The sequence below is a fragment of the Hyaena hyaena genome, unplaced genomic scaffold (assembly GCF_003009895.1).
Source record: "Hyaena hyaena isolate Hyena2069 unplaced genomic scaffold, ASM300989v1 scaffold_63, whole genome shotgun sequence".
Taxonomy (NCBI): Eukaryota; Metazoa; Chordata; class Mammalia; order Carnivora; family Hyaenidae; genus Hyaena; species Hyaena hyaena.
Window position 1 is genome coordinate 2,122,762 of NW_024080695.1, and position 18,532 is coordinate 2,141,293.

Below are 18,532 nucleotides of genomic sequence, written 5' to 3' on the forward strand. Positions count from 1 at the left end.
CCCCCCCCCCCCCGCCCCCGCCAGGCCAGCCTGTTCCCCCTCGCCCCCTCGCGTCTGCAGGGGCTGCAGGGGCTGAGGCGGTCACTCTGTGCCCTGGGTGTACTCATAGGTGGCACTCGCCTTGAGAGCCCTCTGGGGACCGTGGACTTTCTGGAAACCTATCCCGACATCCTTGGCCAGAGGTTCACGTGCTCCAGCGTCGAAGGCTGCCTGGACCCATCAGGTGAGCATGCTGTCTCCCTGTCTCCCTCCCCTCGTGACCCGAGGGAGCCAGCTGTGCTGCTGCGGAGGTGGAGGTGGGGGGTGGGAGGGGCTTTGATGGGTCCTGCCGGTGAGTCAGGCGCTGACCCTCCCCCTTGGGGTGAAGAGGGAGAGGATCTGGGTCCCGCCCCTGCCTCCCCAGGTAGCTGGGCTCCTGCCCACTTGGGACTGAGCCATCTTCACAGGAAGCTGGGGCCCTTTGGCCCAGGGCCTTTGCACATGCCAGCCATGCTGGCATCACCTCTGTGGCCCCCACCCTGCAGTGTCCTCGCCCCTCTCAGCCCTGCACACCCTCTGCCAAGAGCATTGGTCCCTGCGCTCATTTTGCGAGGCGGCAACAGCCTGTCTGGGGGCGGAGCCAGGCAGACCTGGTTCCTGCTCACACTTGGCTTTATGGTCCAATTGGGGACAGAACTGCACGGAGGAGCGGTGGGGGGGGTACTGTGTGGCAGGGACCCACGTGCTGGGCTTGGCTGGCAGGGACAGCCCGTCTGAGGGCTCAGTGACAAGGACGGGGCAGCCACGGGGGCTCCGCGGAGGGACGTGCTTGGCGGAGTGTGTGCATCGCTCTAGGGCTGAGGGGACACCGGGCCCTGAGCAAGAGAGCGGCTGAGGGTCTGTGTGTGCCGTGTGACGATTCGCTCTAAGATGTGCGGGCGGAGGCCACTCTGGCCACCGTGGGAGCAGTGGGACCTGAGAGAAGATGGCATCCTGGATGGGGGGTAGCGGTGGTTTGGGAGGGGGCAAAGAGTGGCACGACTCTGGTCCCGTCTCCGTCCCCTCCGTGTCCCCTCTTTGTCCCCGCGCTCCTCTGCTCCAGTACCTGGGCTCAGGGAGGTCCAGCGGTGCCTCTGCGGTGTAAGCGCAGCGCCCAGGGCCAGCCTGGCCCGTCCCCCCCCAGCCCCCGGCAGCGCCGGGAGGGGAGGGACTGGCACAGGAGCCGGCCTGGGACTTCTGCCCGAGCCTGCGCCCCCCGCCGGGTCCCACTCACTTTTTTGTCACATCCCATATCGAACACACGGTACCTGAAGCCGTGGCAGAAACGTCCCCGATCTCACCGTTGTCTGAGCAGCAGGCACCGTGTGCACCTGCTTCACTCCGCCACCCCAGACGCCAGTTTCTGCGCCCTCGGGGCTGCCTCTGTGGCTGGTGGTGAGGTGACCGCGGAGCCGCGTCTTGGGGGCTGGGACCTGAAGTGCAGCCCACCTACCAAGAGCGTGAGAAGGCACCTGGCCGCCTGTCTGCTCCCGGCCCCTGCCCCACCTCAGCCTGCTGGCCGAGATGTAGGACTGGGTACCTGACCTCTCCGAGCCTCAGTTTCCCTTGCAGCACACGGCAGGGATGGGGTCGTCTGCACGCTGCCGTAGTGCACTCACTGGGCACCCCTCTGGGTGGGACAGCTGCAGGGGAGCTCAGCTGTCCCCCCGCGGCCGCCTCCGCGGTGGGTCTCGCGGGTTTAGAGGAGCTCGTGTGGGGGCACCAGGAGTGGGGGCATGGGGAGAGGGCAGGCCACACCCAGACCCGGGCCGTGCCAACCAGCGAGTGGGTGCCCGTTGGCCAAGCCTTGCTTTCTGGGCGCCCTGGGGTCGGAGCCCCGTTTCAGAAGGGGAGCTCGGCCAGGAGACGGGGACCTAGCAGAGGCAGGGAGGTGGCTGGAAGGCGGCTGGCCGGCTGAGGGGGGCTCGCTGGGTGGAGGACCGGGTGAGAACAAAGCCCGGGGGGGGGTGTCAGGGAGGGGACATGTGATGACACTGGGGGACACTGGTGTGTCCAGAAGCCCCAGGTCCAAGAGATGGGCAGGAGCCAGGGTCTGGAGCCACCGGAACGCAGTGGCAGCGACCCTGGTGGGGACCGTGGGAGGGGCCGGAAACAACAGTCCCGTTCTGTCTGGACAAGGGGTGGGCAGGGCTGCGCTCCCTGCAGAGGCTGGGGCTGGGGGTCCGTCCTGCCGCCCCCAGCCTCCAGGGCCCTGGCTCTCCTGGGCTGAGGGTCACATGCTCCGTGTGTCCTCCACGCCCTAGGCCCCCCCGTGTGTGTATCCCCCCTCTGGCCCTGATAGGACACTTGCTGTTGCATTTAGGGCCCCCGCACTCCAGGGGGAATGTCTAGAGAGCCTTGGCTGACTACGCCTGCCTTCTCCTGTGAAAGACACTCGCGGGTTTGGGGTCAGGACGTGGGCCTGTCTCTTGGGGGTCCCCGTGGAGCCACCATGCCTGGCAGGACGTGGCACGGGCTCGGGGACAGCTGTGCAGAGGAGGCAGGAACCGGGGCTGCCGTGTGCGCCCGGCTCTGTGACTCCTGGGCCCCGTGCCTCAGTTTGTCTGCTCCTTCACGGACTTCTTAGTTGTGCAGAGGCGGGCGAGTGTCCGCGGCGGGGCCCCAGCGAGTGCCGCTGTCACCCCGGGAGTGGGCTGTGTGACGCAGGAGGGATGCAGGAGGGATCCCAAGCACCTTCGCCCAGGCTTTGGGGCTGGAGCTGGCATGGCCAGGTCCCCATGGGCCCTCCTGGGGGCTCTGCGCCAAGGGCAGCTCTGAGCAGAAGGCTCCCAGGCCCGGGGGGCTTCCGGCCCCTTCCAGCACCGGCCTGTCTGTCCACAGTCTGTAGTGGCACCTTCTCTCCCCCCTTAGGGCTCCTTGGGAGGAAAGCTCGTGGGCTGAGGCCCCGGGAGAGCCGGCGAGACCACCCCCTCCCCTCCCCCCCTCAGCTGCCCACTAGCCCCGGGGGGCCCCAGCCGTGCTGGCCAGCCACTTCCTCTGCCGCTCACCCGCCATCTCACGTCCGTGCCGATCCACAGTGACACTGAGGGTGTGCGCCCCGTCCCGCCACCCAGAATTTGCCGCCATCCCAAACCAGGTGTCACCCAAAGTGGCTCTGTGGCCCCGTGAGAGCCACAACGTGCCCTCGCCTGTGCCCGTCCCAGCCTGGGGCTGTGCCCTCCCTGGGCCTTCGCATCCGTGAACTGGACCCGCCTCGCGCTCTTGTCATTAAGGTCACTGTGTGCACAAGGCGCTCTCGGCGCCTCCTGCCCGGGTAGGCGCTCTGCACGCGGTTGCTCTGTTGTTACTTTTAGTTCTGTTTCTTGTTCTGCAGCCCCGCTGGCGGCGTACGAGTGGCTGGTGTGCTACCTGCTCCGAGAGAGTGCGCAGAAGTTAGATCGCGAGAAAAGATCGGGAAGCGGTGACTTCGAAGCGAGAAACAACAGCCAGGTGGGTTTGCTTTTAAAGTTGCTTTTGCATCGGTTTTGAATTTCTGCGCTGCCGTGTCCCCCAGAGCAGATGTCCTGCTGGCGGCCGGCCAACCCTCCTGCCCTGCGCCCCTGGTGCCCGACCGTCTGCACCTTGGTTTGCTGCAGGGACCTTGCTGGGCTGTGGGTGTCGTGTTTAAAGTGACCCGCGTCCAGAGCTGTCACTGTCGGAGCTGGGACGCTGGGCTGTGGGGCCAGGCCCGGCCCTGGTCCCTGCGGGCCGACCGGCAACAGCCTGTTGACCTCCGTGGAGTCCCGCTGGCCCCGCACTTGGTTTCCCTCAGGTTATCACTGCCCTTCTCAGGGAGCCTAGGTGGGGACGGTCCCAGGGTGGCTTTGGGTCTCGCTTTCGGTCGCGGCCAGCTCCCGTGTTCCGGAATCCACGGTGAAAGGCAGCCTGCTCTAAAACGCCTCCTCGCCTCCTTGCATCAGGAGCTAGCCTGTTGTGACCCAGACAACCCGTGTACCTGGAGTGAGGGGCGCTGCCTGGGAGGCTGTGCATGAAGGAAATAAGAAGTTTCTAGAACTGGTGGCATCCCCTCTCTTCGGTCTCGCCTTGTGAGGCTCTGTGTCCTTTGAGAGCTCGGCATCCCTGGTCTGCCTGCCCCCTGCACGTGCCCCCACCCCTCCCGTCACTGTGTGCCGGTGGCGTCAGCGCTTGGGCGAAGCGGCCAGAACCACAGCCAGTGGCGTCTCTGGGACCTGCCGGACACACCCGCCCGGTGTGGAGGGCAGGGAACGGGATGGCGTCTCGTCTGGAAAGGCCTGGAAGAATGAACCCAGGTCGGCCACAGGACTTCACAGAGGCCAAGTCAGCAGGTGGTCGTAGTTAGTAAACTCAGTATCATGGCCACCAAAAGCAGGTGGCGTGGAAGTGAGCCTTCTGCAGTGGCTGGGGCCACGGGCCACGGCAGGCTGAGCGGTCTGCACGCCGACGGCAGCACGTTGGCTTGTCCCTCGCCCCTCCCGTCTCTGCTGGTCAGGCCGGCGCTGCTGAGGTGACAGAGGTCCTCCGTCTCCGAAGAGCTGGGGGGCACAAAAGGCACGCATCCCCACTCCGGATTTCAGAGAGCTGCCCAGGGGTGGTGGGGGGTCTCCACACTGTCCCTCAGCCCCCGTGCCGGCCGGCCGGCCTGTCCCTGACACCCTGACAGCGGGCCCTGCGAGCAGGGGCACTGCCATTCAGAAATAATTTTCCCGTAGACCTTCGTTAAAGGTCACTCAGCTTCTCAGTGAGCAGCACGGCTGCAAAGGACAGAGAAGCCAGCTGACCCGCCTGGGTTCTAGGTCCGGCAGAGACGGAGTCCCTGGGGACAGCTGCTGAGCTGACCGGCCTCAGAAGCTGGGGTGCAGCTCGCGGAGCGGCTGTGAGGCCTGGAAGGGAGACAATGACCCACGAGCAGTCTGCTTTCCACACCTGGCCTGGGTCACGGAGCGTTTTAAGAGCGAGCACTGGGCCATTTCTGACAGCCGAGAGCCTCACGGCCTGGGCTGGATGCTCACGGGTCCAGGGAAGACACCGTCCCTGCCCGTCTGGTGACCAGAGCAGCAGGAGGGCGTGAGAAGAACATGTCAGGACGTGTACGCGGCCTCGGCGGGACGAGCCTTCGTGAGACAGGAAACAGAAGCCACGAAGGAGAGAAAACTGTCCAATCAGACAACGTACACTTGCACGTTCCTATGAACAAAGCAGCAGACAGACCACAGACTAGAGAACGTCCCCGGTAGGGGGAGGGTCCTCGGCCACGGAGCCGGCCCCTGGCCCGAGGCGGCAGGCACAGGAGTCACTGAGCCTGACCTAGGGCCTCGCAGGTTGAAGGACAGTAACCGACCGGCTGTGGAGGAGTGACCCTGCTGTGTCCTTGGGGGCAGAGACCGGCTGCTTCGTTAAAACACAGAACGAGCTTCGTTAAAACACAGAATGTAGGTTCTGTCTGCAAGCCGCCTGCACATAGGTTCTCAAATAGATGCGTTTGTTGCCTCTTTCAGCTGAGCACTCCCCTTGCGTGCTCAAAATGGGGAAACGTAAGCGGGTGGGCGACAGAGTCCCTCCTCCCGGAGCCCTCCCCCCCTCCCCCCCACCAGCCAGAGCATCTGCCTCGGAAATGCAGACGACCATGCTTTCCCCACCCGGCCACACGGGCTCCTTCCCCCGGTCCTCTCGTGCCATCCCCTCTGACGCGGAAGGAAACGAGGCCAAGAGAAGGGCCCCGGGTCACCCGGCTCAGCCGTGCCGTCCCCGGAGCCGGGCTCTTTTCCCCCGAACGGGTGTCCGAATGGGGACAATTAGGAGTTAGTCTTTCACCTGAAGTTTCCATTGTTCATTAATGTGCAGATGTCCTCAGCCGCAGGAGCGCAGCAGAAATGAATGCCTGGATCCGATTGGTTCATACGTCGTGGGGGAGAGGAGCCTGGCACGGGGGACCCCCGGAGGGGGAGAGGGCTAGGGGCAGGGGCCACCCCTCCTGACTCAGCCCCCCCCACCTCTGCCCACGAGGATGTCGACACCGCCCCGAAGTTTTGAGAACCGGAGATGTGTCTCAGGGGCAGATGTCCCTGGGGGCAAACTGAGCCGAGCAGCGAGCGCCCCGCAAGTGCAGAAGGCCTGGGGTGGGGTGGGGGTCCGGAGCCAGAGCCAACAGAAGCAGACCTGCCCCGGACCTGCCCGCTGGCTCACGGAGTCTCAGGGGCCACAGGCCTTCCCCGCCAGGCCGCGCCTCCCCGGACAGGCGTCCCGCCTCTCTGGCCCAGCGCACCTGCCGCCCCAGGCCCTGGGGCTGCCTGGCCGTCCAGACCCAGCAGGTGCGGCCCTCACACCATGGGCTCTACAGCTGTCACTGCACAGACTCTCAGGTGACACGCAGGGTGGCTGACCCCAGGTCCCAGAGCCGTGCGCGTAGACGCGGCCCTGCGGCTGCGGCGCAAAAGCAGCACCCACTCGTCATGACAGGTCAGGTGGGGCCAGTGTCATCTTTCTAGTTAAAAAGAAATCTGGTAAAATGATCGTGTGGAAATGGAGAAAGAAAAGCTAACGAGTCAAGCTAACGATAACCCGCGGGTACTTTGGTTGTTGAGTAAGAAAGAAAAACTCGGGTCCAGAGGCCTGCGGTGGCTTCCTGCTGTCACAGACCCAGCCGGTGTCCTCCTGCCGTTGACCCCAGCCGCGAGCGGCCCCAGCCTGGGTGCTGGTCAGCCGTTCCCGCGCTTCCGGGCAGATGAGTGAGCACGCAGGGCAGGGGAGGGAGCACAGCCTCACCCCGAGGGGCCGGCCTGTGGCTCCAGGCACAGAAGAGGACCGACTGCGTGCCCTGGCGCCTGCTGGGGGCGGAGGCACACTTGTGGCTGTGTGGCCACGCGGGGCCCGGCTGACCCGGCTTCCCAGAGGCCTCAGAGAGCGTAAACGCCGGCTTCAGGCCGGGCTGTCACCATCCCCAAGGCCAGGGGAGGGAGTCCAGGGCCTGGGAGCTCAGACCTTCGTCTGTCTTCCCGAGGGCTCTTCCACCGGAAACCGCGAGCTGCAGCCGGAGCCCTGGCCGCCTGCTCACGGGGGCCGGGGCTCCGTGCCCTGCTCTGTTCAAGGTGTACCACTGCCGCAGCCTGGCCCTGGCGTTCCTGGAGCTCACGGCCGTGCGGAGTTTCCACGAGCACGTGCACCAGCCCAGCGTGCCGCCCCCCCTGCGCGCCGTGCTCCAGCAGCTCAGCGCTCTCTACGCCCTATGGTCCCTGAACCAGCACACGGCCCTGCTCTACCGAGGTGAGGACCCTGCGGTGGCCCAAACCTGCCTCCCTCCCTGCCCCGCCCCACCCCTGCCCTGCCCAGGAGCGCAGCCTCCTTCTGTCCAGGAGAGTGGCCATCACAGGAGCTCAGACCCCGTGGTAAGAAAAGTGGCATCAGGACAGTGTCAACGACATAGTTTCCCTTTCATTAAGGTCCCTTTGAAGTCCGTTTCCAGGCCAGAGAATATTTCCAGAAGGCCCACATTAGCCGGACAGGGAGCTGGTCTGGACAGAGCTGGAGCCCACCCCTCCAGTCCCATAGGTCCAGATAGACACGAGCCCGGGCAGCGGGAGGAATGCCTAGCCTGTGGGCCCAGGAGGGCTGCCTGGAGGAGGTGGTGTGTGGGCTGATTCCTAGGAGATTGGGGAACGTGGGGGAAGGCTGAATTTCTCAATCTGTTTTCATTAGTGTTCTTTTCCTTTTTTTTTTTTTTTAATGTTTTGTTTATTTCTGAGAGAGAGACAGACAGCGTGAGCAGGGGAGGGTCAGAGAGAGAGGGAGACAGAGAATCCGAAGCAGCTCCAGGCTCTGAGCTGTCAGCACAGAGCCTGACACGGGGTTTGAACCCATGAACCGTGAGATTGTGACCTAAGCCGAAGTCAGACGCTTAACTGACTGAGCCCCCAGACGCCCTTGTTAGTGTCCTTCTAAGGAGCATCTTGAGACTTTGCCCAGCCTCCCTCGGGACGTGTTAATGCTGCAGATCGCCTGCGCACCTGTAAGCGTCCTGTGCGTGCATCCGGCCTGCTGCGGAGCCAGACCGTGTGCCCTGCTCCCTCGTCCAGAGCCGGGGTCCCCCTCCGGGGCTGGTGTTGCCTCGCGGAGGCTGTGAGAGCGCACGCGAGGCCCACGGAGGGGACAGGGGGCTCGGAGGGCGGGGCGAGTACAGGGCAGGGGACCATGCACTTCAGGCACGACTCCCAGTGATGGGCAGCTTTCATCACGAAAGTCAAATGAAAGAGTCTGCAGCCAGCGTGCCCTCAAGTGCCCAGGCTGCGTGCTTGGCCCGCCGGGCAGCACAGCGAGCCCGCCGTGGTGGTGGCCGCGGCCTCCTGGCGCGTGTGCACTGATGGGGCGGGGGCACGGCAGGGGGACCTCAGAGGACGGGGCGCGGGGCCCACGTGGGCCAGGGCCCCTGGGCCCCGTGTGACCGGCCCTGTGCTTGCAGGCGGCTACTTCGCTGGTGAGCAGCCCGGTAAAATGATCGAGAACGCCATCCTGGGCTTGTGTTCCCAGGTGAGTCTGCGGTCACCCTCCTGAACATCCACCCGCGTCACGTGTAACCGCAGCCCAGAGACGCGCACGCTCGTGTGCGTGCAGTGTGGGCGAGAGCAGGAAGGTGTGCTCACGTCAGAAACCGCAGGGAGTGGTTTTCAGGGAGTTTCCTAGAACCTGGACTCTGATGCGCTTTCCTACAGCTGCGCTGGTAATTCTCTGGAGCCTTCCAGGGTGCTCAGCCTCCAGCTTCATTTCATTTCATGGGTTATTGATTGATTTAGTGCACGTGGGCGAGCGGGGGAGGGGCAGGGAGAAGGAGACGGGGGTCCCAGCAGGCCCCGGGCGGTCGGGGCGCCGCAGAGCCCGACCCGGGCTGGATCCCACGAGCCGTGTCCACGTGTCCCACGAGTCTGTCGGGGCCGGGTCCTCATTCTCACTCGGGAGGCCCGGGTCAGGCAGGGCGCGGGGCACCGGCCGGTCCAGCGGTGCTCACGGGTGTCGTGGGTGGGCGTGCGGCCCCGGCAGCAGGGCGCGGTGGGACGGAGACCCCACGGTCCCCGGGCGGACCGTTTCCCGTCTGCCGTCACGTGCAGGCTTGCTGCCCTTGTCTAGATGGGGCTGCGCTCCGATGACGCCCCCGCCTGGAGCGGGCGCGCTGTCCACCTGCGGCCCGAGCGGCAGACGAGCCGGAGTGCTGAGGAGCAGCTCCGAGCCCCAAGGGCATTGTCTCCTCTCCCTGTGGGCTCATACTCCGGGGGAGGGGGCTGAGGGTGCCCCGCTCCGGGGCCCCAGGCCGCGCAGCGGTGACCCCTCGCTCAGAAAAGACATTTCTGCATTTCAAGAAAATTCTCGGCAGCTTCTCACGTAGATTCCGCGTGTCCGGCTGATGATGACTCCCACGGGGGTGGGGGGACCGTGGAGCCGCTGTGCACCACACAGCCTTCCCAGGCCCCATAAGCACCTCATCCGTCACATTGTTTCCTCTGCCGCGGCAGCCGCTGCCCACGAAGGTCAGGGTTCAGCCACAGGCCTCTGAGCCGCCGCGCTGCAAACCAGTCAACACGCTGTGTCCTTGAGTGACGAGCGACGTGGTGAGAACCTTCAGACGTGCCCTCAGGGGCCTGCAGCCCGGGCATGAGAGGAGGACGCGTTACTGGGCGAGCCGCGCACACGCCTGCTGCGGTCACGGTGGCCAGTGGGTCGTGGCGCAGGACGGCCCCAGGCTCTGTTTCTCTGAGGTCGCCATGGAGATTCCGGGGGTTGCCAAGTGTACGCGCTCTGTTTTCCAACAGCTGAAAGATGACGCCATTGCCCTGGTGGACGTGATCGCCCCTCCCGACTTTGTCCTGGACTCACCGATCGCCAGAGCCGACGGCGAGGTGAGCGCGGCCATCCCCCAGGGCCAGGTGGGAGCGTGAGCGGGGCCGCTCCGAGGGCCCATGGTGGTTACTGCCAAGCCCAAGATGGTGACAGGGGCCTGGAGCACCCTGGCGCCCTCTGGGAAGTTGTCACCCTCGGCCAGCAGTGGAGGGAAGGCGCCAGGTCAGCAGCAACCCCTGTGAAGCCCTGGTGCTCACACCGCCGGGGGGCCCGTTCCCCATGCTGGCTCCTGGCCCCTTCTGTCAACCAGCCACTCAACTGGCCATGTCAATGCATGGGCGTCGCGGAGCGCCAGGACATGGTGTCCTGCGGGGCCCTGAGCACCCGGGCGGCTGACGCCTTCGAGCCCTATGCCCACGTGCCCGCCCTGCAGAGGCAGCTCAGCTCACGAGCAGGGGTGCAGCCGGTGCCCAGGGGCGCATGCCCACGGTGCGGGGACTCTGCGGTGGGAACCAGAGCTGCCCGAGGCGGCAGCTGATGGGAGGGGGCAGTTTCCGTGCGCACATCTGAGCCGGGCACTGCCAGGTGAGACGTTCGTCTTGAATGAATGGGCACGGCTGCCAGAGGCTATTTAAGACGATGGTCCAGAGATGCCCAGGGCTGCGGACTGCCGGGCGCGCCCTGTGCGGAGGAAGCGAGCCTGAGGGTCTGTCTGGGCGGGGGCAGGGCAGGCTGTTGCAGGCCAGTTGCAGGTGCTTCATGAAAGTTAGAGTGGTTGGCCCCAGCCAGGCACGAAATAGGTTCCTCGTCTCCGTGGACTGGAGGTCAGCCTGGGGGCCGGGTTTGGGGTGAGTAAAGGACCAGCCACCAGCTCCTGCGACGCCCACGGCCTTTCCTCCGGGACAGCAGCCGCTCTCCTTTCCCGGGGGCTGCCCGGCGGGAAGCAGTTGAGTGTGGAAGTCCTGGAGGAGGCGGCGAGCTGGCCCCAGGGAGATGGAGGGGGACAGAGAGGGACAGCGCATGCCAGGCTCCCACCCACGGGGCACGTCAGGGCCGACGGCTGGCGCACTCGTGCAGAGTCCGTGCAGGCCGCCCCCTACAAGAGTCCCCCGAGACAAGGGTGCATGTGAAGCGGCCATCATAAACGTGTTCCGCCCTTTGCTTTCAGTTAGAGAAAAAGATTTCTGTGAATTCAATCACCCTAAAATTTTCTAGAAAGTGACAGAACGTCCTGTGGTTTCAACAAAAGCTAACGAGGGGGTTGCGTCTGGCCCCTCGGCCGCTCTAAGAGATCTTGCTTCTTGCTCACGTATGTGCTTACCGTTTGCAGCTGTACAAACACATGTGGGCCACTGTCCTTCAGGAGAGCGGAGTTCTGGAGCGGCCATCATGGTGGCCCGAGTTTTCCGCCACCAAGACCCACACGGGAAGTCTGAACTCGAAGCTGTAGAAACACCGGCGCGTTCGGCTAAGTCTGAGTACACTCATTCAGCTGATGGGAATCTGACCTCAAATTACAGTTCCGGAAGATACTAGAAATCACCACCACTTTCTGAACGCACGTCTGCCAGTCCTGTGTGGTCCCGCCTCCCGACTGCACCCGGGGGGCTCAGCGGGAAGAGGCCACCGGGCTCACAGTCTGAAGGGAAGCTCTGTGTGATCACCTGTGCCTGGGGGACTGTTCCTGTGTTTGATCATTAGGACGTGGCCCGTGCTGTGTCCACACGCCGAATGGGAGGCTGGCTGCTCACGGTTAGAGGTTAATGATCTTTCACATTCTGAGATTTTCTACAAAGCTCTGCTTCACTGAATGCTTGGTGGTGCCAGTCTGACGCTCTCTAACTAATGCAACCTCACCATGAAATTAAACTCTTATCTTAATCATGCCTGAATGATGTAATGTAAGATGTTTTAGGAGAAGCAAACCCACTTCCCGACTTCCTTATGTGAAAATAGAAGTTTCCATCAAGGAAACGTTTCCAAAGAAACAAGATGCGCGACGCTGGTCAGGTCGGTGTGAAGTCCTGACCCGCGGGCCGCGTGCGCAGTGCCTCCTGGTGCCTGCCGCCGGGGCGTGCGCTCCGCAGCCAGCGCTGCCCGGACCTCCCGGTCTGTGCGTGAGCGCGCACCCCTGCCGGCGGGCCCAGGTCAGGTTGCCGGCCAGCCGCCCGGCTCTGTGTGTCCCGGCTCCAGAGAACGGCTTCGGGGGCCCCTCTCCGTGTCTGGGGTCTGCTTGGTCCTGACGAGCGCAGCAGGCACACAAGACCCAGGTGCCCGCGGAGCCCGAGCTGGTACCACGCGGATGAGGACAGGGTCTGACCTTCCCGAACAGCCCGGCGCGCCCCCAGGCACCCTGACTTCCAGCTTCGGAAATCACCGGAGCGGTAGCCTGACTCTCAAACCTCGGACGTCAGGCCTAGGAGAGTGGGCCTCCGCCCCACCCCCGACCCCGCAGGGCTGCCAGGAGCACGTCAGTGGGTGACGGGCGACGTGGTGAGCATGCGCCGCACACAGGGGTTGGTCATCCGCACCTCCTCGGACGCTCACGCAGCCGTGGGGGGGAGTCCCGTTACCGTGCCCGCTTGACCGAGGAGAACGCTGAGCCCCAAACACCTAAAGCACTGCCACGGGCCAAACGTCTAGGAAGTGGCGGGGCTGGCTGTCCCCACACCCGTGACCCAGCCTGGGGCTGGCACAGAGCAGGCTAGTGTCAGTGTCCTGCTTTTAACCAGGGAGCGATCTCACCCGAATTTAATGTATCTCCCAGTTGGGGGTTTCCACCTGTGGCCCGAAGATGCCGTCCGGGACTGGGTGCTGCATCCAGGGACACGACTGGGCTCTGGTGTCACGCGTGCAGGTTCCCCTCACAGAAATGGGGACTTTCCTGCTCAGAGCCGTGCCTCACACACTCCCCTGTCGAGCAGCACGAAGGTACAGGAGGCGCAAGCCTCCCAAGGGACGCGGACGTTAGGGTTTCTGCTCCGAGCAGCCCTGCGCACGGGTCCGCCCGGGACCTCGATCGCTGGGACCAGCACTTGGGGGTGGGGTTCCTGATACCACGCGGAGTCACAGGCCGGCTGGGTGGACGCACATGGAAATGAGAGCCTGAAGAAGACCATAAAAACCCGCCACGCCCCATCATCATTTGTGGGAGCCCAGTGACATCCTGGGATTGAGGCTTCGTGTGGCCACCACGGTGGCTGCTGGGCCCTCTGTTATCACAGGATGTGTCATTGACGTTTGGTGGCCGTCACTTTTGATGTGCTCCTGAGAGCCTGGCCTCCGTTGAGTCACCTTTGCCCCAGTCTTTTCTGTCCCCTCAGGATGCCCCTTCCGCGCAGTGCGTGCACCCAGCACCCAGCCGCACCTGCCGCCGCGCAAGGGCCACGGCCGTGCTAAGCGCGAGCACCCTGTTCCCAAGGCCCCTCCTACGAGACTCGGCGCTCACAGCTGCTTGGACGTCCCCCAAACTCCGTGGGGAGTGTGTCCCGCCAGACAGTGGGCCCTGTCAGAGACACGGGCCACACAGCTTCAGGGGGTGGCCTCCAGGCACGTGGCTACCTGACGGCTCAAGGCAGGCGACCTGGGCCGACAGACCCCACACGGGGAGCGCAGCGTTAGAGGGGCCCCTCGGGCACCTGCAGGACAGCCCTGCTCGGTGGCTCCTGGCTACATGTGTGCGAGGTCCCCTCTCCACGGGGGGCGGGAAGACGTCCTCAGTCTCCGCATCAGGGACTCCTGGCTGCGTGGCGCAGCCCAGCGATGCCGCGCAGCCCCTGGTGCGTGTTCACGTTCGCCCCACAGCCACCTGCTACCACTGAAACTTCTGTGCGGTCGGCTGTGGGCACTGACCCTGAGTCCGGGGGTCCGTGAGGCCCTGCGAGAGCCCAGGGCTCCTGTCGGCCGCCAGGAAGGCTCCCCTGCCCCCTACCCTTCAAGCGCAAGGACTGACCTCAGCTCGGTCCTATCTCGCTAGACTGCCCAGCGGCCCGGGGAGGTGGCCCAGCGCTGAGAGCCCCCGAGGAGGGCGCGCGAGCACGGTCACCGCCTTCGCACGCCTGCTCGTAGGCCCAGGTCTGCCAGTCTCTTGGGCAAGGAGGCTCACGTCATGCTGAACTGTTTACTCTGTGAGAGGAAACTCGAGTCTGTGCTTACAAAAGCCGGAGGCTCGGGCGTGAAAACAAGACGCCAGAACGGGGCACGTGTCCCGGGTGCCTGGATCTGGTTTGCAAACATTCCAGACATCTCTCGAGGTGCTTCATGTTCGCCCCTAAGCAAGGCTTGCGTAAACACAGTTCTCAGGACCGTTTTCTTCGGGCATCGTCCTTGAGCGCCCTAGCCAGACGTTCCTTCCGGCGGGCTGGAGAGGGCGGTGGCGGCTTCTGCAGAGGACCGGCTCCGCAGGTGGGTCCAGGCTCAAGGCCCGTGCAGTCGCTGGCCGTGAAGCTGTGGGCTGCCTCAGTTTCCTAAGCATGTTTGCTCCTTTGTGAGTCACGATGCCCGTTTCTGGCGGCTGATGAATTACCGTGTCGTGTAGCCCCAGGCCTGCGGAAGGTCCGCAGCTCACTGACCGGGACCCCCGTGACTGGGCGCTGTGACCAGTTGTCATGTGCAGAGGCTGAGGACCACGACCCCTGTTAGGGGCCTGGGTTCTGGGGAGAACGGGGTAGCCGGTGACCCTGGGGACAGCGGAAGGGCCGTCCCTCGGCCCTTACAAAGATGCCAGGAAGGGGAGTGACCACGTGTGGTCCTACCAGCCGCCCGCACGTGCCCAGGGGCCAGCTCTGCCCTTAGCCTCCAGCTCCCCCACCCCCACCCCCACCTCGGAGGGTCTTTTCCAGGGACCAGGGTCATGTGGCTCCAGGCTGGCCCTTCTCTGGGAATCCTGGGCCTGCACAGAGGGCCACCCTTTGGGAGAGCCCTGGTTACGTGCTCTTTGTCTCTGTGTGGGTCCCTCAGCACCAGCCATCAAGGGCCAGGGGCCCAGTGGGCATTTCACTCCATTCCTGGGTGCTGCCTGCGGCCGGCCGCTCACACAACTTTTCAACCCCAGGACAGCCCTGGGCACCACACCTGACCTCGCTCTCTGGGTGCCATTCCTTGGGGTTTCCGTGTGGATGTGGGTGGAGTATTGGCCACAGCCTTGCTTCCCACTTGGCGTCACAGCTACAGCGGCCCGTTACGTTAGCCAGAAATGACTCCATGACATTCCTCCTTCACCACGATGTAGCCCAGGATTCCCTGGAAAACACTGACTGGTTTGTGGTCAGTCTTCCCACCAGTCCGGAAGCTCACTGAAGTCAAGGATTCGATCTGAATCCTCTATGGCCTTCAGCACCCAGCACAAGACCACTCATGGGAAGTGCTCGGCGAGCACTGAGGGGAGGCATGGATGGACAGATGGGTGAGTGGGTGAGTGAATGGGTGATGGATGGGTGGGTGGGTGGATGGGTGAGTAGTAGCAGGATGGATAGATGGGTGGATGGGTAGGTGAGTGGGTGCAAGGATGGATGGGTGAATGGTGGATGGTTGGGTAGGGGAGTGGATGGATTAATGGATGGATGGATGGGTGAGTGGTGGGGTGGATGGGTGGGTGGAGATGGATGGATGGGTGAGTGGTGGATGGAGGTGTGGGTGGGTGAGTGGTAGATGGATGGGTGGATGGAAGGATGGGTGAGTAGTAGAAGAATGGATAGATGGGTGGATGGGTAGGTGAGTGGGTGAATGGTGGATGAATGGGTGGGTGGATGGGTGAGTGGATGGGTGGATTGATGGATAGATGGACGAGTAGGTGGTGGGTAGATGGGTGAGTGGATTGATGGATGGATGGGCAGATGAATGAATGTGTTAATGAAAAAGATGAATGAGTAAATACATGAATGAAATGAATGAATGAGTGATTTGGGTGGGTCTAGATATTGCAGAGGGAAGGAGGACCATTTTGGCCCCCCGCCACCTTTCCAGCTCCAATGCAGGCTGCAACTCCTGGTTAGCCCCCTGGGTGGGGCTGCCTCCCCTCTGGACCCTGTGACCAGGGACAGGAGTCTTGCTGAGCCCCGCACAGAGCCCCGCCCATCAGGGGCTGGGAGGAGGGAGGGGTGAGCAGAGGGGTGGACACACCCTTCACCCCAAGGACGGACGGAGTCCTGTCTCCAGCAGGCACACCCTGTGGGCAGCCTCAGAGCTGATACTGGAGCCCGAGGACTAGACGGAGCTCAAGAGCCAGTGAAAACTCCAATTTTCATCTTGCAATATCACTGCAGTTGAAATTCTTTAAAAATCACCCCAAGGAGAAAAGTATAAGTCGCGGTTCTCCAGTCCTGTTAAGTGAACAAATGCTGTTTCCGGAGATGCTCACTGGCCGGTTGCAGTGACGGAGGACTTTACGGCATGCAGGTCTGTCCCCGTGGAGAATAGCCTGCAGGTGACAATGCGGGATGAGGTTTCTGAGCACAGACTCCTAACGTGCCCAAGGGGACTGCAGTCGTGCCTGCTCGGCCCCTGCCACAGGGTGCTGACCCTCCCTGGGCCCACGTGCGGGAGGGGACCGGCTGCCACGCAGGGCGAGTGGAGGAGGGGAGCTCAGCGAGGACTCCGAAGTCCCGGGTCTTGTGGCCCTGGTGCTTCCAATCTCAGCGTTTATGCCCTCCTTCCCCGAAGTCACAGCCACCCACGGTGTTACGGCTGACCCGTGTCCCCGCAAATCTACACGCGAAGACCTCACCCCCAGCACCTCACAGTGTGACTGTGTTTGGAGATGGGGACTTTACGGAGGTGATGATGGGGTCACATGGGTGAGTCCTGATCCAGTGCAACAAGTGTCCCCGTACGAAGAGGAGAGTAGGACACAGACGTGCGGAGGGACGGCCGTCGACACGCCAGGCAGAGTGGCCTCAGGGGGACCCAGACTGCCCGCGCCCGGATCTCAGACTCCCAGCCCCCAGAAGTGGGAGGAGAGAAGTTTGGATTTCCACCCATTTCAGAGAAGGAAACTGAGGCAGTGAGTGGCTGGGGGGCTGGTCCAGGGTCCCTCTGACAGAGGGGCACAGGCACACAGGTTCTGCTGCCCAGAGGGAAATAAGGGGAGGTGTGTGTCCAGGGAATTCACGGGGCAGGTGGACACTGGGTGAGAGGGCCGTTCACAGCGGGGCGGCAGGAGGTGCGTGCATGACGCTGGCTGGGGGGTCAGGGTCTGCTCGGGGCCTGGTGCACAGCCTGCGCAGGAGTGAGGGCGTGGGCCCTGAGGTGGGGGCAGTCCGCGGGTAGGAGCGGGTTGCAAACCCAGCCCCCCCACCCCACCCCGATGCACAGTGCATTGGGTCGCCAGCAGTTTGCATCCACCTGTCACCAGATGCAAGAGGTGGGGATCGTCCCCATTCTCCAGAGGAGGACACTGATTGTTGGACAGCCCGAGTGGCCAGCCTGAAGCCACCTGGGGAGGGCTCCCACGGGCGGGGGCTAGTCCAGAGGAGGCTCCGGGACCGCTGTGTGCCAAAAAGAGCAAAAGGAGACTTGCCGCCTTGTGTTCTGTCTAGGTATTCTGTGGTAAGCTCTTCCTTCTAGAAGGTTCCTTCCCTCAACCCCCTCCTCAGGCGCTTCCAGCCACGTTGGCGTAGCAGGGGTCACAGGACACAAGTTCTTTCTGGAGTGTTTGGGGGTGGGCAGGGGGTGATAAACATTTCAGAAGACTCTGAGGAGTTTGGGATGGCCAGTCCTCACTGGACCGTGAAGAATGTGGGTGTGTGGTTGGCGCCTGTGCCCCCCACCGAGGGCTCACTCACCTGCAGGCTGGGGCCCTGGGGGCGCGAGGAGCTGGGTTTAGAGCCAGGCAAACCCAACCTCCCAGAGAGGGTGGTGGTTCTGAGACGGTGCACTCGGGGACAGGAGGCCACAGAAGCCTCACCTCTGTGCCCCTCCTAGTTCCCGTCTGCCCCCACGGTGACGGTGACGGTGATGATGACAGCTCTGTGGACGGTGCTTGCCCCTGCCCTCATCCCAGGGTGCCCCACCCCTGCCTGGCTGGCTGGCCCTCGGTGGGTCCAGGCAGCTGGGACCTCGCTTTGCTCAGAAAGCTGTGACAGCGGCCCAGCCAGGGGGACACACAGCCCTTTGTGGGGACAGGAGGGAAGCAGGCGTGGTGTCCTGCGCAGCTGGTGGCATCAGACGGGCGTCTGGTCTGTGTTTGCTCTCTGTCTTCCCGCAGCCAGGCTGGAGAAGTGCCCCCTCCGCCGGCTGGGCTGCCGGGGAGGGGTTATGTCCTGTCCCCGCTGTGCTCCAGGACCAGGACCACAGCGGGTTCCACAGAGCTCGTCCTCCGACCCGGTACCGCACTTCCCCAAGCCGCCTGGAAAACGCTGGAGGCATGGGGGGCTGCGGCCGCCAACACCCATTCGTGCCAGGTGCTTGCAGCCCCGCGCACCTCCACCAGTCCCTCCCCCGCCTCCACCAGTCCCTCCCACCTACACACAGCCCCGCCCACCTCCACCAGCCCCTCTCACCCCCACCCAGCCCCTCCCACCTAAATACAGCCCCTCCCACCTCCACCAGCCCCTCTCACCCCCACCCAGGCCCTCCCACCTACACACAGCCCCTCCCACCTACACACAGCCCCGCCCACCTCCACCAGCCCCTCTCACCCCCACCCAGCCCCTCCCACCTAAATACAGCCCCTCCCACCTCCACCCAGCCCCTCTCACCCCCACCCAGGCCC

The 18,532-nt window shown here is 63.9% G+C and overlaps 1 protein-coding gene across 1 annotated transcript in view; it reads left to right on the top strand.

The window, feature by feature from the left end:
- The window catches only part of ACOX3 (acyl-CoA oxidase 3, pristanoyl), a 37,634-nt gene extending 25,920 nt beyond the window's left edge, over window positions 1-11,714 (top strand). Inside the window, 6 exon segments of the mRNA XM_039232088.1 lie at window positions 110-223; window positions 3,353-3,468; window positions 7,086-7,260; window positions 8,453-8,520; window positions 9,795-9,881; window positions 11,153-11,714. Coding sequence (XP_039088019.1) covers window positions 110-223; window positions 3,353-3,468; window positions 7,086-7,260; window positions 8,453-8,520; window positions 9,795-9,881; window positions 11,153-11,272 — 680 coding nt within the window. The 3' untranslated portion in view covers window positions 11,273-11,714.
- Window positions 11,715-18,532: the final 6,818 nt, after the last annotated feature.